General features: G+C 46.3%; 1 protein-coding gene across 1 annotated transcript in view; it reads left to right on the top strand.

Annotated features, from left to right (window-relative positions):
• The window catches only part of SUGCT (succinyl-CoA:glutarate-CoA transferase), a 1764969-nt gene that overhangs the window by 60812 nt on the left and 1682476 nt on the right, over nt 1-21681 (top strand). Inside the window, exons 5-6 of the mRNA XM_075316596.1 lie at nt 3698-3748; nt 11536-11656. Coding sequence (XP_075172711.1) covers nt 3698-3748; nt 11536-11656 — 172 coding nt within the window. The remainder of the gene's footprint in view (nt 1-3697; nt 3749-11535; nt 11657-21681) is intronic.

Genomic DNA, 21681 nt, shown 5'->3' on the forward strand with positions numbered 1-21681 from the left:
CTGAAATCATCTTGTCTTGCAAAAGAACAAGGCCCCACTCAGCTCCATCAGCTGAGAAATAAAAAAAAAACTACAGCTTTCAGAATAAAGAGATGCAAAAACATTTTTTTTTTAAAAATTGTTTTTATTGTATGAAAGCGGCAAAACCTAAAAAGCTGACATAAATATAGTATTGCTGTAACTGTGTTGACCCAAAGAATAAGGCTGTCTCATCAATTTTACTACACGGTGAATGGCATAAAGACAAAAAAAGAATTCCTGACTTGCTTGGTTTTGTTCATTCTGTCTCCTAAAAACTTAAGAGAAATTGAATAAAAATGTTATATGCCAGAAAATTGTACCAAAAAACTTTAACTCATTCTGCAAAAAACAAGCCCTGACATGACCCTGTCAATAGCAATGTAAAAAAAAAATACTGTTCTTAAAATATGGCAATCCAGAACCTATTTTATTTTGTAAAAAAAAGCAGTTTAAGTGTGTGATAGTAGCAAAAGCTAAAAAACTACAGTCATGGCCAAAAGTTTTGAGAATGCTACAAATATTAATTTTTACAAAGTCTACTGCTTAAGTTTTTCTAATGGCAATTTACATATACTCCAGAATGTCATAAAGAGTGATCAGCTTAACAGCAATTACTTGCAAAGTCAATATTGGCTAAGAAAATGAACTTTAACCCCCAAAACACATTTCAACATCATTGCATTCCTGCCTTAAAAGGAGCAGCTAACATTGTTTTAGTGATTGTTCCATTAACACAGGTGTGGGTGTTGATGAGGACAGGGCTGGCAATCAATCAGTCATGATTAAGTAAGAATGACACCACTGGACACTTTAAAAGGAGGCTGGTGCTTGGTATCATTGTTTCTCTTCAGTTAACCATGGTTATCTCTAAAGAAACACGTGCAGCCATCATTGCTCTGCACAAAAATGGCCTAACAGGGAAGAGTATCGCAGCTACAAAGATTGCACCTCAGTCAACAATCTATCGCATCATCAAGAACTTCAAGGAGAGAGCTTCCATTGTTGCCAAAAAGGCTCCAGGGCGCCCAAGAAAGACCAGCAAACGCCAGTACCGTATCTTAAAACTGTTTCCGCTGCGGGATCGGACTACCAGCAGTGCCGAGCTAGCTCAGCAATGGCAGCAGGCTGGTGTGAGTGCTTCTGCACGCACTGTGAGGCGGAGACTGCTTGAGCAAGGCCTGGTTTCAAAGAGGGCAGCAAAGAAGCCACTTCTCTCCAGAAAAAACATCAGGGACCGACTGATATTCTGCAAAAGGTACAGGGAGTGGACTGCTGAGGACTGGGGTAAAGTCATTTTCTCAGATGAATCCCCTTTTCGATTGTTTGGGACATCTGGAAAACAGCTTATTAGGAGAAGAAGAGGTGAGTGCTACCACCAGTCTTGTCTCATGCCAACTGTTAAGCATCCTGAAATGATTCATGTGTGGGGTTGCTTCTCAGCCAAGTTAATCGGCTCACTCACAGTCTTGCCTAAAAACACAGCCATGAATAAAGAATGGTACCAGAATGTCCTCCAAGAGCAACTTCTCCCAACTGTCCAAGAGCAGTTTGGCGCCCAACAATGCCTTTTCCAGCATGATGGAGCACCTTGCCATAAAGCAAAGGTGATCACTAAATGGCTCATGGAACAAAACATAGAGATTTTGGGTCCATGGCCTGAAAACTCCCCAGATCTTAATCCCATTGAGAACGTGTGGGCAATCATCAAGAGACGGGTGGACAAACAAAAACCAACAAATTCTGGCAAAATGCAAGCATTGCTTATGCAAGAATGGACAGCTATCAGTCAGGATTTGATCCAGAAGTTGATTGAGAGCATGCCAGGGAGAATTGGCAGAGGTCCTGAAGAAGAAGGGTCAACACTGCAAATATTGACTTGCTGCATTAACTCATTCTAACTGTCAATATAAACTTTTGGTACTCATAATATGATTGCAATTATATTTCTGTATGTGATGTAAACATCAGACAAACACAATTAAAAACCAAAGGGTAACAGATCATGTGAAAATATAATTTTGGTGTCATTCTCAAAATTTTTGGCCATGACTGTATATAACTCTGGTATCACTGTAAAAAAAACATAAATAAAATCAATTATTGACCTGCCGTTGATTTTTCCATTCTTCATCCCAAAGATCGCAGTAAGGCTTGGCTCACATTTATCCTGCGCTCTACGCTGAGTGCTTACACCAGGGTTTACTTGTAAATTTGTGAAATACGTGATTCAGATAGAACCCCCAAAGGAGATTCCCTATAATGAGGTAGATGGTGACACTGTGGACTCTCTATGGCCTATGATCCAATTGTGTTCTTATTTTTAAGCATGCATAAAAACATGATCGACCACAGTTTTGTGCACCTCTGAAAAGAAGAACACTGCTGAGCAGAGGCCAGACATAGTCCAGAGTAACTACTTTGCCTCATCATAGTGAATGGATCCCTCTGGGTTTTCATCTGAATCACATTATTGAAAGATTAAATGGAAACCTGGATGTAACTGCTCAGCATAGCGTAAAGGATAAATGTGATCCAAAATTTTATGTAAAATATTTCCAATAAAAGCTTCAACTCAATCTACATAAAAAATATATCTTTACTCAGGTCTGTCATCTGTTAACGGAATTATGGGGGAGGTTCCACAATACTGGGAACACATGGGTTTTGGAAAAGGGAAATAACTTCCTCCCAAAAGAAATGCAATGAATTCTGTGCTCACAAATCCAACTATACTCTCCTTTTGAGCCCTACAGTGTGCCTAAACTACATTTAGCATCCACATGTTTAGACTGTTTAGGCACATCAGGGGCTCTACAAATGTGACATGGTGTTCGTTATCTATTTCAGACAATTTTCCAAAAGTCTAATGGCGCTCCTTCCCTTTCGAGCCTTGCCATGCTCCCAAAAATTAGTTTCTACCATGTATGGGGTATCAGTGTACTCAGGGAGAATTTCACAACAAATTGTATGGTTCATTTTCTCCTGTTACCCTTGTGAAAATGAAAAATTTGGGCCTAAAGCAACATTTTTATGGTAAAAATATAATTTCTTATTTTCACGGCTCAACGTTATAAAATTCTGTGAAGCATCTGCCTGTTCAAGGTGCCCACCACATCTCTAGAGAAATTCCTTGAGGGGTCTAGTTTCCAAAATTGTTTGACTTGCGGGGGGTTTCCATTGTTTAGGCACATTAGGGGCTCTGCAAACGTGACATGGCGTAAGCTCTCTATTCCAGACAATTTTTCACTCCAAAAGTCTAATGGTGCTCCTTCCCTTCCAAGCCCTGTCGTACATCCAAACAGTAGATTTCCACCTCATATTGCCGAGAGCTGAACTTGCAGCAATCAGCTGATAACCTTGAATCTAGAAATTGAAAGAAACTGTCTTTGAAGAGGCTGCAAAGTCTAAGCAGTGAAACATTCTATGCCCATCCTATTATTCATGGTAAAACTCCCAGAGGCTATCCCCATACTGACTTTAATCATAATTAGAGAATGCAAAATCTAAATTTTTTTTCTAATGCCACTCTATGACCAATTGTAAATAAATCCCTAAAGAAGCGAGTTTTTATTTTTTTAGTATATAATGCTTCATAACATATAAAATTGTTGAATCAGTACAGACTAAAATTATTTTTTTGTGTTTTATTCATTGACTTTATATTTTATATTGGCAGAGTATAGCTGTCAACATGAAAGATCCCAAAGGAACGAAAATTATTAAACAGGTAAATTAAGGTTCTGTTATATTAGTCATTATTATTAGTATTACGGTAGTAAATTTTGACTCTTAAGATTAATAATATATGCGTCTATAATGGCATGATAAGTTTGGTGTGAAATAAGTAATATTTGACTCATATTTTAGCATTTGCACTTGAACCCTGTCTATGAACATAGAAGGACTTCTCTCATACTGGACTTTTGCAATCTACTCCTTACCTGGAATTTTACCGTATTTTTTGGACTATAAGACGCACTTTTTTCCCCCCAAATGTTGGGGGAAAGTGGGGGGTGCATCTTGTAGTCTGAAGGTAAATGCGGGGAATGAGGGTGCTGCGGTGGAGCGGGTCATCGGCGGCACGAGCAGGCTGTAGCAGCGCCTGCCGTGACCACGTGGACCCGCTCATTTATTATGCACGCCCATCATCCCGCCCATCATCTCTCAGTGCTGAAGCCAGCGCTGACAGGTGGGCGGGGTGATGGGCGGGGAATGCGCGCATATTAAACAGCCTGCTCGCATAATCACTCCTGGCAACTACAGCCTAGAGGGATCATGTGCGGCTGTATTCACTGCCCCCCGCGCATCATCATCAGCACGGGGTGCAGTGAATCAGTACACTCACCGGCCACGATCCCTGCAGCACCGCGATCTCCTCCTGTCTGTGCCGGCAGCGGCTGTGTGGACACTAGCGGTGCTCACAGCGATGACGTCATCACTGTGCGCACGTGTCCACACGCAGCCGCCGGCACAGACATGAGGAACAGACAGGAGGACATCGCGATGCTGCAGAGAGCATGGCCGGCTCCACACTCCAGCGCTGCTGCTGACACAGACGGAGGAGGAGGAGCGATGCTGCAGGGAATGAGGTAAGGTGAGTATGAACGTTTATTTATTTTTATGTGCCACAGGATCCGGGCCATATACCAGGATGCAGGTGTATAGCAAGGTGAGGGTATATTGTGAGCAGGATGGGGGTATATGAGCAGGATGGGAGTAAATGAGCAGGATAGGGGTATATGAGCAGGATGGGGGTATATAGCAGGATGGGGGTATATGAGCAGGATGGGGGTATATTATGAGCAGGATAGGGGTATATGAGCAGGATGGGGGTATATGAGCAGGATGGGGGTATATAGCAGGACGGGAGTATATGAGCAGGATGGGGGTATATGAACAGTATGGGGGTATATGAGCAGGATGGGGGTATATAATATTTAATAATAATAATAATAATAATATTTATTCATTTATATAGCGCTATTAATTCCACAGCGCTTTACATACATTGGCAACACTGTCCCCATTGGGGCTCACAAAACCCACGCAAACACGGGGAGAACATACAAACTCATTGCAGATGTTGTCCTTGGTGGGATTTGAACTGAGGACCCCAGCGCTGCAAGACTCCAGTGCTAACCACTGAGCCACTGTATATGAGCAGGATGGGGGTATATGAGCAGGATGGGGGTATATGAGCAGGATGGGAGTATATTATGAGCAAGATGGGGGTATATTATGAGCAGGATGGGGGTATATGAGCAATATGGGGGTATATGAGCGGGATGGGGGTATATTATGAGCAGGATGGGAGTATATGAGAAGGATGGGGGTATATAGCAGGATGGGGGTATATAGCAGGATGGGGGTATATTATGAGCAGGATGGGGGTATGTGAGCAGGATGGGGTATATAGCAGGATGGAGGTATATAGCAGGATGGAGGTATATAGCAGGATGGGGGTATATTATGAGCAGGATGGGGGTATATGAGCAGGATGGGGGTATATGAGCAAGATGGGGGTATATGAGCAGGATGTGGGTATATGAGCAGGATGGAGGTATATGAGCAGAATGGGGCCACATGCCAGAATGGGTTATATAGCAGGATGGGGCCATATGCCAGGATGGGGTATATAGCAGGATGCGGCCATATGCCAAGATGACATGATATAGCAGGATGGGGGCTATACCAGGATGAGGGACATATACTGTATATACAAGGCAGGAAGATCATTACCAGGCTGGGGTACCTTAGTAGAGAATTTGGGGATATTACCCCATAACAGTGTCAGCAGCAGATCCTCGCACCATAGCAGTGTGTCATGACCACATTTTTTTGCATGAAATTTTATTTTTCTATTTTCCTCCTCTAAAACCAGGGTGCGTCTTATGGTCCGGTGCGTCTTATAGTCCGAATAATACGGTACATCTGGAGTTTGTAATCTCATATTAAAGGCTCATGTAGATGCCCAGGATTCTCATACAAGATATTCAAAGTTTATGGACAATTTTTTTTTGTAGACTGAATGGGCAGTAAAGAAATGTAGGCTTGCCCACGTATTGAGCCTAGTCCCAGATCAAAATCAAGAATGCTAATCTTATGTGCACTTGAAAAAAGTTGTAGTTTCTTTGTTTCTTCACATTTGATTAAAAGAAGAAACTTGAGAGACCTTCCTGTATGAAAAAAATGCTTGATGAGACTGATGGTAAAAACAAACAGTATTCTGTCTTTATACACATTCACACAATGTGCCATCTGACATACAGCATAAACGTTCTTCCGTCTTCCAAATAAGCAGACTGTTTTTTGTGTAGTCTAACTTGTTTATCGGTCAACAGTGCGCATGGTGCGTATGAGTATATGGTAAAACTATAAGAATACAAATAAGACAGATAAGTACTGAGCACATAATGCCACACAGCTATGACATAGAGGAAGCGTACAACAAAATGGAGACTGCACATGTAACATATGAATTCCTAACAGACACAATCTTCCTGTGTAATGGCTGCTATGCATCTTAATAACAGATCTGAACATTATAATGTCCCAAACAGCAGTAAATCTCTTACAAGGTATGCTTTAAAAGGATAATGGAGTTTTAAGTAATGGCTATGCAGGAGGACACAAACACACACCTTCCCTGTGAGGAATACCATTCTAAAATGGTGGCCACTACCCAGCATGCCTAGGTATCTCCCATAATGCACTAGGCCATCTTACAGAGAAAATAATAAGCACTGCAGATAATCGCCACTAGATGGTGCTCTAACAACATATAACATTACTTCAAAAGCTATTAGCAATTATGTATGGCAATTATGAACTTTATAGCTGCTTTTAAATCTGAATGGGCAGAACACTGTGCAAACATGAATAAAAATGTGTTGTGTTTTTTGTGTGTGGTAGAAAAATCAATGCCTGAATAAGCCCTAGATTAGTATTAGGCTTTGTTCACATCATTTTATGACATTTTTTCCTATTGAATGGACTATACTAATTGTTTATGAAAAAGACTTTTTACTTTAATATAGGGTTTGTATAATTTTTACAATATATTTTAAAAGGAATCTGTCACCAGGTTTTGCTACCTCATCTGAGAGCAGCATGAAGTAGTCAAAGAGATTCTGAATCTAACAATGTAACACTTAGATTAGTGGCTGCAGCCATTCTGACACAGATTTTATTTTTTTGTATGTGGCAGAGCTCTGAAAGCTGCTCCCGCACACACCAGGCTTTCAGTGTACATTTCGATAGGCAGAAGCTGCTAATCACAGAAGGGGGCGGAGGCAGACTACAGCTCACATACTCTTTAGACCCACTAATAATAAAGATAAGAGGCTTAAACTAACATTGCAGGTAAGCAAAAACACACTTTGAGATAAGAGTCAGCTGGCTGTAAACTGCAAGTTAACTCTTACAGCATAAGGTCTTCACATTACATAGCACAAAGATCCTGAAAGAGTCCCTTTAAGTCTTTATGATGGATCATATTTGAAAACTACTATAAAATAAATGGGGCTGATTTATTATTATTTAGAAATCATACAGCTTAGGATTAGACTAGAAGCTCTTTTTTCATCTCAGTGGCTCTAACTGGCTAATGAATTTGACACTTCTTTAGCCCCTTCATGACTAGGCGATTTTTCACCTTTGCACCTTTAATTTTTTCATCTCACTCTTTCAAGAGTCATAACTTTTTTATTTATCCATCGACATAGCTGTATGAAAACTCATTCTTTGCAGGACGACACCAATCATTTTACCATTGTACGATTTTTTACTCACTCGGCAGTGTTTGAGGCACAGGAGGCGATTTAAATTAAACATCCAGGCTGCTATATTAAAACTTCATAAAGCAAGCCACAAACAGAAAATAAATGGCCTCTCAGTGCAGGAAAAAAACAGTATGCAAAGTCCAAACAACAGCACTTCAAAGAAAGTCCAATACACAAGTCCTATAATGGAGACTTCACACAGGAGGCCTTCTTACCTCCACACAGAGACAACTAATGATACATCTAGACTTCCTTATATTCACCATACCACGCCCCGTGGTATGTGAACAACCAGTTCCACTCATCTCTCTGACTGTTCAGAAACCCAGACCTTGCAAAGCACTATTACCACTCTCAGTACTATACGTGCTGAAGCTTGCCTCCAGGAATTACATCACTGAGGATAACCACCTCTGTGATACATATCTCCCATCTATGACGTATACACATAATGTAATGAAAAATAGAAAATATTCCTAATATGGTGAAATTTTAAAAAAGGCAGTTCCAACATTGTTTTTTAGGCATTGCTTTTATGCTTTTCATTGTGCGGTAAAAATTACCTTACAACATGATTTATCAGGTCAATGTGATTACCAATGAATGAATGCCAAGTATGAATGAAGTATGAATACCAAGCTTGCAAAGGTTATTTTTTAAGTGTTGACAAGACATTTAGAAATTTGTGAAAAAAATAAACTGGCTTGTGTTGATATTTTCTGAGACCTGTAACTTTTATATACTGTATTTCTGCTAATGGAGCTGTGGGAGGGCTTGTTTGTTTTAGCTAGTCTAGATGTTGTTTTTATTGGTATAATTTCAAGATATATATGTGACGCCCTGGCAAAACCAGGTAGTCACAGTTAGGCCCCGCATAACACTGTTCCCTCACTAGGAAACATACAGCCAACCAGAAAACCCTAGTCATCCCCCCTTAGGGAAAGATAGACACACCAGTGGGTGTGACCAGGTGGTTGGGACACGCCCACACAGGGGTCTAGACAGCCCGGGGTGGGAAAACAGTGAGTTAAGCTTGAGAGTTCAGTTTGGAGAGGAGTGTGGGCTGGAGCTAAGTTGAGCTTCAGCGGTGAAGTTCAAGTTGTATGGTACCAGGGTAGGAGCCCTGGTGCCACTGGCTAGGAGGCAGACGGTGGGCTCCGTCAGCAAGAGACGGGAAGACGGCTTGGCAGAACCAAGTTAGACTGGGACAGGGTTGTAGCCCGCTGATACCGACACAGGGAACCGACCCGGAAACCGGAGCACAAAGGGGGGTACTCGGATCCTGAAGCCAGGACCAGAACCAAGTGGAACTGGTTAATTAACCGATTGAGGCCAGAACTAGAGGTCCTGTCCCACCCAAAGTCCCTCATAGAAGACAACAGCCCACCGATTAGGGATAAGAGGTCACCGCCAGGGCCCATAGATCCCACGGGCCAGCGTCTGCGGGCACAGCTCCTTAGGCCACATCCAGCCGGGAGTGGACTCCTGAGTTTCACACTAGGAAAGTCCACCTTACACAAAGCAGTGCAGGAAAAGTATAGAGACCACCAGCCGGGTGGGGAACCCGATCGCGACCGGCCGCGGCACCGGCCACCATCACCTTGGTTTACCAGAGACTTGTGTGTTTTACTAACAGTGAGTACACCAACATCCCCTGCGGTCGCCATCCCCTGCTCCAAGCCACCAGGTCCCGGGAGCCACCATCCCTACCCACGGAGGGGTTAACAACTTGCTGCACAACATCTCCCCCGGGCGCCCCGTAACAGCAGCGGTGGTGTCCCACCTCACCACACACCGTGGGTGGCGTCACAAACTTATTACGGCCTAGCCCATACATCTACGTCCCCCCATTTATTCGGCGTGTCCGCGAGACCCCCGGGTCCGGAGACCCTCGAGCCACCATCTCTGAAGGCCCGGATCTGAGCAGCATCGGCTGCTGGCACGGGGGCGGCACATATACGCCAAGTTTTATTGCATTTTGATGCACTTTTGTTGGTGGGGAAGATGAAAACTTATTTTTGATATTTGATTTTTGTTCTTTAATACTTGAAATGTTTTTTTATTTATGTGTTTTAACTGGAAAAGGTGGGAATTAAAACTTCACAGGAGTAGCTAGATGGCCTTCAGGAGGCCCCCAGCTGCTATTGAGAGCCATCGGCATCCTGAAATCACGTCACAAGGTGGTTGATGGGCACCCTTAACAGGCAACATCTATAATACACAACTGAAATGTAGCTGTTAAAGATTGACAGTGGCATTTAAGGAGTTAAACAGCAGCGATTTGGAGCTGACTCCATTTGTTACAATTTGTGGGGGATGCAAGCTGTTTAACACAACTGGCACCCGCTGTGTGATCCAGCATAGTCCACTCCTTTTCATGCACAGATACAGGAAGTGGTGATATCACAATTTCTCCAGCCACTGAAGTGCTGCAGCCTTTGATTGGCTACAGTTGCAGGTGTTTTGAGCAGCACGTCATTGTATTTTTTATGATGATGTGCTGCTTAAAGTTCCCTGCTGCAGTCAATCACAGGCCGCAGCAGTCCAGCTGCTGGTGGAATAATGACATTACCACTCCCTGTCTCTGCATAGACCACAGCGCGGCCATTTTAGATCCATGTGGTTGCTGTTATGTCACCGACGGAGTCCGCTCCATCTACTTCTACTCCGATCGCCAGGCAACGACGTGTTCCTGCCGTGGATGGTGCTGGTGATGGGAGAGGAGTCGATGCCAGCGGTGCCGGTGGGCGCAGGCTCTGTTCATCCACTGGTCTGGGTTTCCTGGGGATCTGCAGTGCCACTGGCTGACTGTAGGTGGTGGGTGTCTCCCAGCTGAGGTACCATCATTCAGCTACTTTCTATGGGAAGACACCACACCCTTTTTAATGCCCCTCCTGTCTGCTGACCTCTGCCAGAGATAGTTCTGAGAATTCTGGCTCCTGTTTGGTCCTGTGATTTCGTGTGTTGATTACCGCTTGTTTCCTGACTACCCTCCTGCCCGCTGTTTTTTGTACCTTGGTGCCCGATCCGGTTTTGACCTCTGCTTGTTTCTGATTACGAACTTGCCTAACGATTCTGTCCCTGTTCCGCAATTCCTGGTTTGACCCTGCCTGACGACTACTGTCTCAGACTGCAGCCTTGCACAGGTAGTGATCTCCAGGGCCCTGTGTAATTCCAAATCCCTGTATAGGGGTTAAAGGGTTTCAGGGTTATGGGGGTCCTGCTTGGTGAGTGGCTTCCCTCTAGCCTGTCCATTACAGCCCTTCTGAGTCTGTGGATCCAGGCAGGCGTTACAGTTGCTGATAGGTTAGTAATATGTCTGTATTTTTTTTTACTTTTCCAATCCACTGGGTCACTGAGTAAAGTTCTGTATTGTCCGGATAGCCTATGTAAACTTAAACCCATAAGTATTTTAGATAAGCGTCATGAATATATGAAATGCATATCAAACTTCACAATCATATTTTATGCAGCACATTATTTATGCACCTAAGGTGCAGTTTATTTCTCTTTAGAAATCTTGGTTTGGATTAGATTTACTTTCTTGGAAATGGTTAATGTTTTTTGCCTGTTCAATAAAATGGTAATTGAAAGCCTATATTTACAGCTAGTGCAGAAATGACTCTTGAGGGCTTTTAGAGCTAAAACCTTACTATTCGCAGAGTGTACAACTTGGGGTACTTTTCTGTTCTATTTATATAATTACTGTAATATCTATGCATTTATTTTTCAGCTTGCACAAGCTTGTGATGTTCTCATAGAAAATTACATTCCTGGAAAGCTAGCTGAAATGGGTTTAGGTTATGAAGATCTGATGAAAACAGCCCCTCACATTATATACTGCTCTATCACAGGTAAGATTTTGTAAAGTTCTCATTTCTGCTAAAGAAAGTGTATAATGCAGTATAGTTTGGAGGAAAGTCCTCTCTTCTATCAGCTAAAACAGCACAAAACTATTGGTAGATAGGGGTATATTTAGAGTCCTATGGGCCCTGATGCAAAATATTGACAGGGACTTCGTCCTGGCTTCCATCCTGTAATAATGACCTCTTCCTGTAATAATATCCCTCATCTGTGTCCCTTTATTTAATTATGGCCCCCATTCTTGATTCTTCCTGTAGTAATGTCCACCATCCTGGGCTCCAACCTGTAATTTTGTCCACCATCTTGGGCCCCATCCTGTAATAATGGCCCCTGTCCTAGGTTCCTTTCTGTAATAATATCCCATTTTCTGTAATATTGTCCCCCATCCTGGGCTCCTTGGCTCCTTCCTATAATAATGTGCCTCATCCAGGGTTCTTCCTGTAATAATGCCCCCCTTCCTGAGCCCTGTCATGTAATAATGGTCCTTGTCTGTCACACTCAGAGTAGGAGAAGTCCATATGCACCGTGTGACACACACACACACACTACAAAAAACACCACAAACAAAGGGGGGACACCAGGGACACTTTAACAACGGTGGCCCAATGGTTATGGAAAGGGGTGAGGGGATACCTCCTGAACTCACCTCATGCTATTACCTAAGCTCCCTAGCACCCCTATATGACGTGTTTCAACCCATCACCGGGCCAGATACCTAATCCTTTCCTAGTCCTGCAACTACCCCTGGCTAGTGAGATGGCTGGCGGGAGACACTAGTCTCACCGCTGCACTAATAAACACGGAGGGGAAAGGAAAGACAGACAGGGGGATAAACAGAAGGATACAAACATCAAAATCCACAGCTGCAGATAGACTCCACAGTAGAAGTTTGATGGGCACAGGACAATTCCTCAGCAGCAATTTCCACCAGCATGGCCAGAGTAGTATGAATTCTATCAACAGCAAGGACTGCTGGGAAAACCACACTATTTAAATCTAAAAGGGCTTGGGGTCAAAGCAGCTATAGCTGACCTGCACTGCTAATAGCTGCTGGCAACAAAGTGACATTAACTCATGAGACACCAAAGGTAAATGAGGAGTTAAGGTGTAAAAGAGAGGCTCCAGACCAGAACTTGTCACTAGTCTCTAAACAACAGGGAGATGACTGTGACACTGTCCTAGGCCCTTTATGTAATAATTTCCTCCAATCTGGCCCCATCTTTTATAATACCTCCCCTCCTGGACTCTTTATGTACTAATGTCTCCCATCCTAGGGCCCTTCCTGTAATAACATCCTAGGCCCCTTCTTATAATAATATAACCGATCCTGGTTCCCTTTCTGTAATAATCTCCCCCTTGCTGAGCCCTTTCCTGTAATAATGGCCCCCGTTCTTAGCCCTTTATATAATAATTTACCCCATCCAGGCCCCATCTTTTTAATAATATCCCCCATCTTAGGTTCTTTATGTAATAATGTCCCACATCCTGGCCCCATCCTTTTATAATTTCCTTACTGCTGGCGCTTTCCTCAGACGCTTTTAAACAGACACACAAAAATACTATTCATACCAGTCTGTGGTAACGCAGCGAGCAGTTTCCTCTTTCTCCATGCCGGCGCAGGTGGGGTGGGTGCTGCTAGCATCTGATAGACTGGTGGCCACTACAGTTATTGCGGTGCAGAGAGAAGTTGTCTCTGCGTGCCTACATATAGCTAAGCTGAATGTGCGACCTTGGAAAGCTGTGCTGTTGTCAGCAAGTACCGCCTTCATGGGTAACGGTGCGGTCGCACACTTTGTGACCTTGATTGTTATGCCCCTGTTGATAGACGTGATCAGAGAATACAGTACAGCAGACACAAATTTATAAGTCCAATCTATTTAAGAGAGAAACTCTGTCCCTCCCCAAGTCCCTGTCCTACCCTTCTCACACTGATGGACAACAGACTGCTTTATTTCTGTGCACACAGCATTAGTCAATCACTAATGGGAAGAGTGAAAAGAGAACTCTTTTCCTTACATCTGTTTCATACCTACAAGGGATAATTTTCATGCCGTTTGTGCCAGCTTTCCACTTGCCACTCCTTGTAGAGTAAAAAAAGTACAAATTTTAGCGTACATTATATAGTGTTAAAATTTACCATGTTGTTGACCTCACCATGTTTGAAAATTGGGAGGAAAAAGCTTAGTTTTAACCATGAGGGATAGGTCATCTTAATAATTGCAAGAAATTGATGCAAATTCTAGCACAAATCTACACTTACTCATACCTTTAGATTTCTTTGTTTAGAACAGCCCATAATGCACCAAATGTAAAAGTATACCATATTTTTCGGACTATAAGACGCACTGGACCATAAGACGCACCTTGGTTTTAGAGGAGGAATAAATTAAATTTTAAGCAAAAAATGTGGTCATGACACACTGTTATGGGGTGAGGATCTGGTGCTCACACTGTTATGGGGGTAATGTCCCAAAAATTCTCTACTAAGGTACCCCATCCTGGCAATGATCATCCTGCCTTGTATATTATCCCCATCCTTGTATATATGTCCCCATCACATAAAAACATAAACATTTCGACTATGTGTCAGCACTGCGTTTTCTGCCACATTTTTGCGCGTTTTTTGGGTGCAGTTTTGGTCTCAAAACTGCATGAATTTCCATCCCCAGCAAAGTCTATGAGATTTCATTTTTGCTGTCTGCACATTGCAGTTTTTTTTTGGCTACGTCTTTGTGGTGACCACAAAGATGCAGCATGTCAATTCTTTTTGCGTTCTATCCCTGCATTTCGGAAGGCTGGTATTTGGCCAGATACTACTCTCCATATAAAGTCTAGGGGGACCAGAATTGGGCGCAAAGTGGTAGGAGCAAGCGCTACATACTCACCGATCACCAGTCGGCTGTCACACTGCTGCCGCGAGCCGGCCGCTCATTAGGCTCATAACATATTCACTCCTTCTCTGCTCACCGGTGGCTGTGATTGGTTACAGGCATACCCGCCCTCATGCTGAGTGACAGCTGTCTGACTACAGCCAATCACAGACGCCGGTGGCCGGGTCTATATCGTACAGTAAATTAAATAAATAATTAAAAAAAAATCCACATGCGGTCCCCCCCAATTTTGATAACCAGGCAAGATAAAGTCTCACAGCTGGGGGCTGGTATTCTCAGGCTGTGGAGACCCACGATATTGGGAGCTCCCCAAGCCTAAAAATATCAGCCAGCAGCCACCCAAAATTGCCACATCCATTAGATGCGACAGTCCCGGGACTTTTTCCGGCTCATCCCGATTGCCCTGATGCGGTGGCAATTGGGGTAATAAGGAGTTAATGGCAGCTAGTAAAAGTACCCGCCCCCGTTGTTTGTGCGTCACGGGCAAATCGCTGCCCGTGGCGCACAATATCGCTAGAACCCATCACATATACTTACCTAGCTAACGACGTCGCTGTTGTGCCGCCCCCGTGCCAGCAGTCAGCTGTCTGTACCCCTGGGTGGGCGTGTCCCAACTGCCTGGTCACGCCCAGTGGTGTGTCTGTCTGTCCCTAAGGGGGGGTGACTAGGGTTTTCTGTTTGGCTGTGTGTTTCCTAGTGAGGGAGCGGTGTTGTGCGGGGGCCTCTCTGTGACTACCTGTTTTTGCCAGGGCGTCACATTCCCCCTTGGTTAAACACAGACTGTCCGCGGGCTGTCCGACCACCACCATTTATTTAACTGGAAAAGATAAAAATATGAACAGTTACAAGTATAACATTTTTACAATCAAGCATATTTTGTTTTCTTCCCTTACAGGAGGCATGTTACTTTAAGGTTGCCATATAAAACCGGGACGGGAAGGACCGGGTCCTTCTCACTTCCCCCACCCAAAACAGCCTAGCCCTGATGCCACCTCTAAAATACAGGTTGGCACCCCTTGCCCAAATCCAGGGTAGGTCCGGGTGTTGCCCACACGGGCTGGGTAAAAAGTTCCTTATCCGGCAGTCCTTTTTCAAGGACCCCACGTCCAGGGGACCCCTGACCCGGAGGGTAGTCACCGGTTTTGCTGAAGACAGGGCCTTGGCCTACTCTACCGCAGGCCCGTCCTCCAATCAGCCTCTCCAGAGACTGCGGCTTGGTGAGAAGGTTGGTCAGGGGCTATTTACAAGACCAAAACGTTTATGGGCTGGCTTGCAAGCTCTAAGCCATTGTCTTTTTGAACTTTAAAACGGGACTGTAAAACAACATCAGACTGTCCCAATGGGGGACTTTGCAGGGAAGGTAGCCGGGAACCACTACCTAAACATCATCATAATCGGGACTGGAGAGTGGCGGAGATTGGTGGACGTGCAGCTGGGCTCCCATGGTCACCCTCCTTCTGACGTCAAGGGCAACCCCCCCCCTTCTCCGCAGTGCTGGGTGTAGGTCACTAACTCCCCGGGCTCCAGGTCCCGGTCGGGGTGGCCAACGGGCAGATGAGGAGCCACGTCCCTCCGGGACACATATATCTCGGCCTCCATGCCCGGCTCGTATATAAACCCCCATCCGTTTTGGGGGTTAAAATGCTGAACCTGGCCTTCATATGTCGGGCCCCTCACCCGGAAGGTGGCATTCTTCAGATTGAGTCTGGGAGCGGCCAGCGTGGCTTGCTGTGCCGACTTCTGGTCTGGGACCTCCTCCGCCGTGGCCGGGCGGACTGCCGGTGCCTTTGTTGTCTCGGGCGTGGCTTCTTCCGGGACCAGGATCGCTGTCGGGACCAAGGCTGGACCGGGCACTTTCCGGGCGCTGGTCTGGCGTGGAGCCGGTACTGGTGCCGGGATGGTGACAGGCATACTGCTGGCGGCTTCCTCTGGCTGGTCCTCGCGGGCCAATGGAACGGGCACCGCTGCCGATGTTGGTGGCAGTGGACCAAGCGGGGTGTCAGCAGCAGGTACGGGCGGCAAGGCAGGCAGCGTGGCGGGCAGGGGTAGACCGGGTCCCTCAGCCTGATCGGCCGGTCCCTGGGGGACATAGGGGCGTGGGTCACTTACCCGCTCCTCCAAGGCTGCCTCGACTTCCTGGGCGCGGACTGCTGCGGCCAACTCCGCCATCTCGGCCATCCATCTCTTGAGCAGAAAACTCGCCTGTGCCTGGATCCGGCGGCACATTCGCTCCGTCTGGGCTTCTACCCAGTCGGCTGTTCCCGGCATGGGCTCCTGCACTGCGGCCTTGCCAGATGGGTCGGCCATGGTGCACAGTCGGTGGTATCCAGGAACAAGGGTGGCAGAGTCCTGGAGTCCCTGCCCTTTATCTGCTCGGTCACATGTCGCAGAATCTTCACCCGCCCCCCCCTTGGTCTTTTGCTGGCACTTCTTTCTGCGGCCTGTTAGTTTCATTTTTCGACTTCCGGGCTCAGTTTCTGGCCGCGTTCCCAGGGGCTTCGGCTTTCGCGCCCTTTTCTTGGGGCAGAAGACGCTGGGCTGTAGTTTTCGCGCCCAAAATGGCGGCAAGATGGTGACTTCTGAAAATTTTGCAACGGATCACCGCTGACTGTCCAATACATGGTGCACTTCTACAAGGTAAGTGGATGGGTAAGTATCCTGTTCGTGACGCCAAGTTTCAGGGTGTGCCATCTCTGTGCCAGCAGCCGGCGCTGCTTGGGCCCGGACCTTCCGGTGTGGTGGCTAGAAGGTCTTCGGACCCGGGGGTCACACGGACACGCTGAATAAATGGGGGGAAGGGACGTAGATGTACGGAAGTTCGTGACGCCACCCACGGTGTGTGGTGAGGTCGGACACCACTGCTGCTGCTATGGGGCACCCTGGGGAGATGTGCAGCAAGTTGTTAACCCCTCCGTGGGCAGGGATGGTGGCCCCGGGACCCGGTTGCTCAGTGCAGGGGATGGCGACCGCAGGGGGTGCTGGTGTTCTCACTGTTAGTATAACACACAAGTCTCTGGTAAACCAAGGTGGTGGTGGCCGGTGCCGCGGCCGGTGCCGTGGCCGGTTGCGTTGCAGGTCCCCCACCCGGCTGGTGGTCTCTATCCTTTTCATGCACTGCTTTGTGTAAGGTGGACTTTCCTAGTTTGAAACTCAGGAGTCTGCTCCCGGCTGGATGTGGCCTAAGGAACCATGCCATGCAGACGCTGGCCCGTGGGATCTATGGGCCCTGGCGGTGACCTCTTATCCCTAATCGGTGGACTGTTGTCTTCTATGAGGGACTTTGGGTGGGACAGGACCTCTAGTCCTGGCCACAATTGGTTAGTTAACCAGTTCCGCTTGGTTCTGGTCCTGGCTTCAGGGTCCGAGTACCCCCCTTTGTACTACGGTTTCCGGGTTGGTTCCCCATGTCGGTATCGGCGGGCTACAACCCTGTCCCAGTCCACCTCGGTTCTCCCGAGCCGTCTTCCCGTCTCTTGCTGATGGAGACCACCGTCTGCCTCCTAGCAAGTGGCACCAGGACTCCTACCCTGGCACCGTTCAACTTAAACTTCCTTGCTGGAGCTACCCCTAGCTCCAGCCCACACTCCTCTCCACTATATGGAGAGAAGGTATGCACACCAGTGACTATGTAAGGGGAATATATGAAAAGCAGAAACTGCTGTGTGAATACTGACATGAAAAATCCAATAGCTATATGTAAGAATAAAAATGGAATCTGCATTACTGCCATGAACATATGAATAAAGAGAAATTTAGCTATTGAATTGATCAATGCAATAGAGCCCTGTGAGGTAGCGACCACCAATGTGGTAAATGGTCGCTATATGTCACAGTGGAAAAGGTACCTGCGATATCTAAACGGAAAAGGTTGCTATGGGACTTGTAGTCCACAAAGGCTTCTTGCTACATATAAGGGTCAGGTTCCCTTTAATAATCCCAGGGTGCTGTGCAGGGCTGAGAATCACAGACCTCCACCTGTGGGTGTGGCCAGCTTGATTTAGGAGACTGGCAGTGTGTGTTCTAGAGAGTGAGAGCAGAGCCGAGAGCTCTGGATGGAGCAACCTGCGTGGAGGCTGAGCACAGGGCTCCGATATTAAGTCTGAGTCGAGACTGAGGTGAGCGCAGCCAGACCAGGGCTGTAGGGCCGAACCTCTCCTGGAGGAGACACAGACCCAGTGGTCTGCAGAGGGCCCTGGGGCCGAGAAGGAACCTCAGCTAGAGGTGTCTGCTAGTAGGTGCCAGAGAGTGGGGAAAGTGGTTAAACTTCCACTATGAACTTGTAATAGAGTCTGCTCTGTAAGCTGCAGAGCAGGAAGCCTGGAAAAGCTCCAGGCCTGCGTGGAGCGATTATACGTCTGCGGACCCTCCTGGAACAGCTGAACGGGGCATCGTAAGACCGTCTCCTACGGCAAGGGATGCCGGTGTGACGGGGACCCGTTCGGACGGTGCATAACCCGGCTGTGTTCCGGGTGACTTTACCTGTACAGCGAAGACAATAAAGCTGTTTGGATCGGACTATTTGGGTCACTGCCTCTTTGTCGTCCTGAGGGACCCCCACCCCGCCACAGCCCTAACACTACGCCAAAGTATTTCTCTACGTTGGGGTCCCTAGCTAGTGTGTGTCCTCTCATGCAGTTAAAAAACTTACCGTGTTGGGAAGCTTGAGACCCAGGCTATATATGCGTATAATGTGGACTGGCAATAGGTGTGGTGGGGCCGGGTTCACAAACAAAAGACTACAAATCAATAAAGAAATAACGTCTGGAACACCAATTCCGAGTCTGAACTGGGTGCAAAAACCTAAAAAATCTACACTATATGAAGAGAAGGTATGCACACCAGTGACTATGTAACGGGAATATATGAAAAGCAGAAACTGCTGTGTAAATACTGACATGAAAAATCCAATAGCTATATGTAAGAATGAAAATATGAAAATGGAATCTGCATTAATGCCATGAACATATGAATAAAGAGAAATTTAGCTATTTGCGTGACCAACCGCCTGGTCACGCCCAGTGGTGTGTCTGTCTGTCCCTAAGGGGGGGTGACTAGGGTTTTCTGGTTGGCTGTGTGTTTCCTAGTGAGGGAGCGGTGTTGTGCGGGGGCCTCTCTGTGACTACCTGGTTTTGCCAGGACGTCAGACTGTGGCCTGCGAACTGCCTCTTTTCTAAGGGGGCGGTTCGTGCGGAGTCACAGCGATGTCACATTACAGGCTTCCAATTGAAGCTGAGGGGCGGTGAGCAGCCGCAGGAAAGTCACGCCCACCTCGTTGCCGAAGGATTCAGGTACGGTGTTGTTTGTCATTCCTGGGGTGCCACACGTAGTGATGTGTGCTGCCTCAGGAACGACGAACAACCTGCGTCCAGCACCATCAACGATATTTGGGATTTGAACGACGTGTCAACAATCAACGATTTGGTGAGTATTTTTGATCATTAGTGGTCGCTCGTACGTGTCACACGCAACGACGTCGCTAACAAGGCCGGATGTTTGTCACGAATTCCGTGACCCCAATGACATCTCGTTAGTGATGTTGTTGCGTGTAAAGCCCCCTTAAGTCCTAGCTTAGTTATGGCAAGCGTCTATGAGACACCCCCTGATCACTAAGCTGTAAGTGAAAGTAAATAAACACAATTACTAGTGATGAGCGAGTACTAAAAAGCTCGGGTGCTCGAGGCTCGGGCCGAGCATCCCAAGATACTCGTGTAGTCGGCCCAAGCACCGAGCCCAATGTTATCCTATGGGAGACCCGAGTATTTTTATGAAATGACCCCCGGCAGCATGTAGAAACCCTAAAAATGTCACAAAAGTCTCAAAAGAGTGCTCAAATGACATGGCAACAGCATGGGGAAGATCCCTTGAAGCATTTATCACTCAAAAGTCACAGCTGTGAACAATTTTGTCCGCGTTTTACGCCATTTTTACGGACTCACCAGAAAACCTTCCAAAATGACATCAAAATGAATTTTCATGGCGGAAATGTTAAGGGCACATACCCAATAGTGAGATAGAGCTGGTGTATGTTACTTTTGGAGATTACATGAAAGATTTTACGTGAAAACATTGTGTGGCTTTCGATGTCCCTGAGAAGAGACGTACATGAAGGCCTCTTGAGTCTAATGTGCCCATTTTGAGGAAGTGGGTCTATTGTAGTATAGCCCTTTGGCAGGGCAGCCAAAAATTGGGAGGCTCCACGTTGTCCCTGGATAGAGACGTGCATGAGGGCCTGTAAACCTGAAGTGCCCATTGTAAGGAAGTGGGTCTATTATAGTATAGCCCTTTGGCAGGGCAGCCAAAAATTGGGAGGATCCACGTTGTCCCTGGATAGAGACGTGCATGAGGGCCTGTAAACCTGAAGTGCCCATTGTAAGGAAGTGGGTCTATTATAGTATAGCCCTTTGGCAGGGCAGCCAAAAATTGGGAGGATCCACGTTGTCCCTGGATAGAGACGTGCATGAGGGCCTGTAAACCTGAAGTGCCCATTGTAAGGAAGTGGGTCTATTGTAGTATAGCCCTTAGGAAGGCCAGCCAAAAATTGGGAGGCTCCACATTGTCCCTGGATAGAGATGTGCATGAGGGCCTGTAAACCTGAAGTGTCCATTGTCAGGAAGTGGGTCTATTGTAGTATAGCCCTTAGGCAGGGCAGCCAAAAATTGGGAGGCTCCACATTGTCCCTGGATAGAGACGTGCATGAGGGCCTGTAAACCTGAAGTGTCCATTGTCAGGAAGTGGGTCTATTGTAGTATAGCCCTTAGGCAGGGCAGCCAAAAATTGGGAGGCTCCACATTGTCCCTGGATAGAGACGTGCATGAGGGCCTGTAAACCTGAAGTGTCCATTGTCAGGAAGTGGGTCTATTGTAGTATAGCCCTTAGGCAGGGCAGCCAAAAATTGGGAGGCTCCACATTGTCCCTGGATAGAGACGTGCATGAGGGCCTGTAAACCTGAAGTGTCCATTGTCAGGAAGTGGGTCTATTGTAGTATAGCCCTTAGGCAGGGCAGCCAAAAATTGGGAGGCTCCACATTGTCCCTGGATAGAGACGTGCATGAGGGCCTGTAAACCTGAAGTGTCCATTGTCAGGAAGTGGGTCTATTGTAGTATAGCCCTTAGGCAGGGCAGCCA

This window comes from Anomaloglossus baeobatrachus, chromosome 6 (assembly GCF_048569485.1).
Source record: "Anomaloglossus baeobatrachus isolate aAnoBae1 chromosome 6, aAnoBae1.hap1, whole genome shotgun sequence".
Taxonomy (NCBI): domain Eukaryota; kingdom Metazoa; phylum Chordata; class Amphibia; order Anura; family Aromobatidae; genus Anomaloglossus; species Anomaloglossus baeobatrachus.